At 66.5% G+C, this 2,146-nt stretch overlaps 1 protein-coding gene across 1 annotated transcript in view; it reads right to left on the reverse strand.

Moving 5' to 3' along the window:
• Crip2 (cysteine-rich protein 2) overlaps nt 1-2,050 on the reverse strand; it is a 4,756-nt gene extending 2,706 nt beyond the window's left edge. Inside the window, exons 1-3 of the mRNA XM_013012687.1 lie at nt 2,026-2,050; nt 1,068-1,175; nt 84-178 (exon numbers count right to left, since the gene is read on the reverse strand). Coding sequence (XP_012868141.1) covers nt 84-178; nt 1,068-1,175; nt 2,026-2,050 — 228 coding nt within the window. The remainder of the gene's footprint in view (nt 1-83; nt 179-1,067; nt 1,176-2,025) is intronic.
• Nucleotides 2,051-2,146: the final 96 nt, after the last annotated feature.

Below are 2,146 nucleotides of genomic sequence, written 5' to 3' on the forward strand. Positions count from 1 at the left end.
GTGCCCACCTCGGGGCCCCGCCCTGCCCCCACCCCACTCTGTGCCCACCTCCGGGCCCCGCCCCCATCCCCGCCGGTGCCCACCTCGGCGTGCCCGCCTGGAGTCAGCGTCTTGTTGCAGCGCTCGCACTTGAGGCAGAACTTATGCCAGTCCTTGCCCAGGGAGCTCACCTTCTCGGCTGTGGGCAGAGGTGTCCGGGCTTCACACCGGCGCTGGGCCCAGGCCCCGGCCCTGTCCCCGCCCCGCAGAGCCTGCCTCTCCCAGGGAATCCTCTAGACTCAGGCCAGGGGCCCAGCTTTCCCTCAGGTCTCCCTCATCTGTAGCACCTGGGTCAGGTGCCTGTTAACCCCTCGAAGTCGGCTGAGACTGCACCTGCTTCACCTGCCTCCCTCCAAGCGTCCGCCTCCCCGACACACATCCCTGACTCCCTTCTTCCCCACGAGCACCCACCAAGGGAACAGCTCTGGGCCTCCAGCACCTCCAAAAGAAGGCAGGCCTCTCCCTAGTAGGACCCTAGGCAGGACCCTGATTTGGCTTCCTCATCCCAATCCGAGATCTTCCTCCACACAGCTGCCACTTTGGGGTCAAAGGTTTAAGACCAGCTGGTAAGGATCAGATCGGGTGCCCTGCTGTTCCCCCCAGTGCTGGGGCGGGCAAGCTTCCTCCCAAAGGACGGAAGCCTGGGCCTCCCAAGGGAGTGAGGCAGGAAGAGGGTGGAGGATAGGGCAGGAAGAAGGGCCGGAATTCCAAAGGGAAGGGCCAGTCTGGAGACTGGCTGCTCACTAGGATACAGCCAACCTGCTCAGTAGATGGCAAAAACGGTAGCATACATGGTAGCATCTGCTGACCACCGACAGAACAGCACTCAATCACCCGCACCCTTGGCACCAGCCCTCCCCTAGGCAGCCCTAGCAATTGCAGGAAACAGGGCAGCTGACCCTGAAAAGGCCTACGGGTACTGACCACCGTCCTCCAGTGGCTGAGGTGCTGGTGGAGAGGGGGCTCTCCAGGTCCCCAGCAGAACGTGCTAGGCACAGCCGGGGCATTCCCTGGGTAACTCTACCTACTCCCATCACTTTGCTTTCTCTGAGGTGCAGAGACCAGGCTGGCCAGGGCAGGCGGGAGCTGGCTGGCAGAGGGCAGGCTTGGCCCCGGGGCCGCCTGGCAGCCTCTAGCTGTGCGATAAGGAGTTTGTCGGGATGGTCATCAGCGGCTGTGGCAGCTGCAGCTCAGGGCTGCCAAAACCATACTGCGCGGGCCAGCTCCAGGACTGGGGCCGCGCGGGGGCAGAAAGCTGACCCTCAGACCCGCTGGCTGGATGGCCGCATTACAGGCCCCAGTCGGGAACACAGAATCGATCGGGTCTGATGGCCTGGGAGCAAACAGGCTCCGCTGCCTGGCCGCAACTGCCCGGGAGGCCACTCTGGGACGCTGCAGCCCAGATCTACTTAGGTGGCCCCACAGGTGCCTCCCCACGCACAAAGACCGCTCCTGCAGCCGCCTTTGTTTTGCTGGGCTGGAGGTGGTGCCCGAGCAGGGGAGCCCTGCTTCCGGCTGTATTCCGGCCAAAGCCTCCCAGAGCCAAGCCATGGGCGGATGGAGGGCAAGAGCCGTCCTCCTTGCCCCGACTTGCCAGGGACCAAGGCCCGGCAGGCTTCTGAGGAGGAGCGGGAAGGCCCTGGCTCCCGGCCACTCCAGAAGCTCTCCAGGCCGAATCCGGTCCCCGCCCATGGGAAGAGCAAACAAGAGTGGCCTCTGCTCTCCTGTAAGAGGGGTGCCCAGGGAAGGCTCCCTGCTGCCCCCACCCCGGTCCTGGGGTGCCCAGGGAAGGCTCCCTGCCTGCCCAGCCCTCTGCCCTTCCACAGTCTGGCCCGAAGTCTTAACGTCTGGTCCCGTCGGCGGGCAGGGACGTGGCTCAGGCGGGAGGGACCGGGGTGGGGCAGCCGGGCCAGGCCAGGCGGCCAGGGGAGTAGGAAGGGGGCCGCTGCGGGGGACGGGGCGCTGGGCCGGGCGGAGACCGGTTACTCCGGCCACAACGGCCTCCGGCCATGCCGGCCCCGAGTCCGGGATCTGGGGCTCCGGGCGCTCGGTCCGAAGCTCGCGGGGGCCTGCGTGTCAGCCCACCGCACCCGCGGGCAACGCGGGG

The sequence above is a fragment of the Dipodomys ordii genome, unplaced genomic scaffold, assembly GCF_000151885.1.
Source record: "Dipodomys ordii isolate 6190 unplaced genomic scaffold, Dord_2.0 Scaffold2, whole genome shotgun sequence".
Classification (NCBI taxonomy): domain Eukaryota; kingdom Metazoa; phylum Chordata; class Mammalia; order Rodentia; family Heteromyidae; genus Dipodomys; species Dipodomys ordii.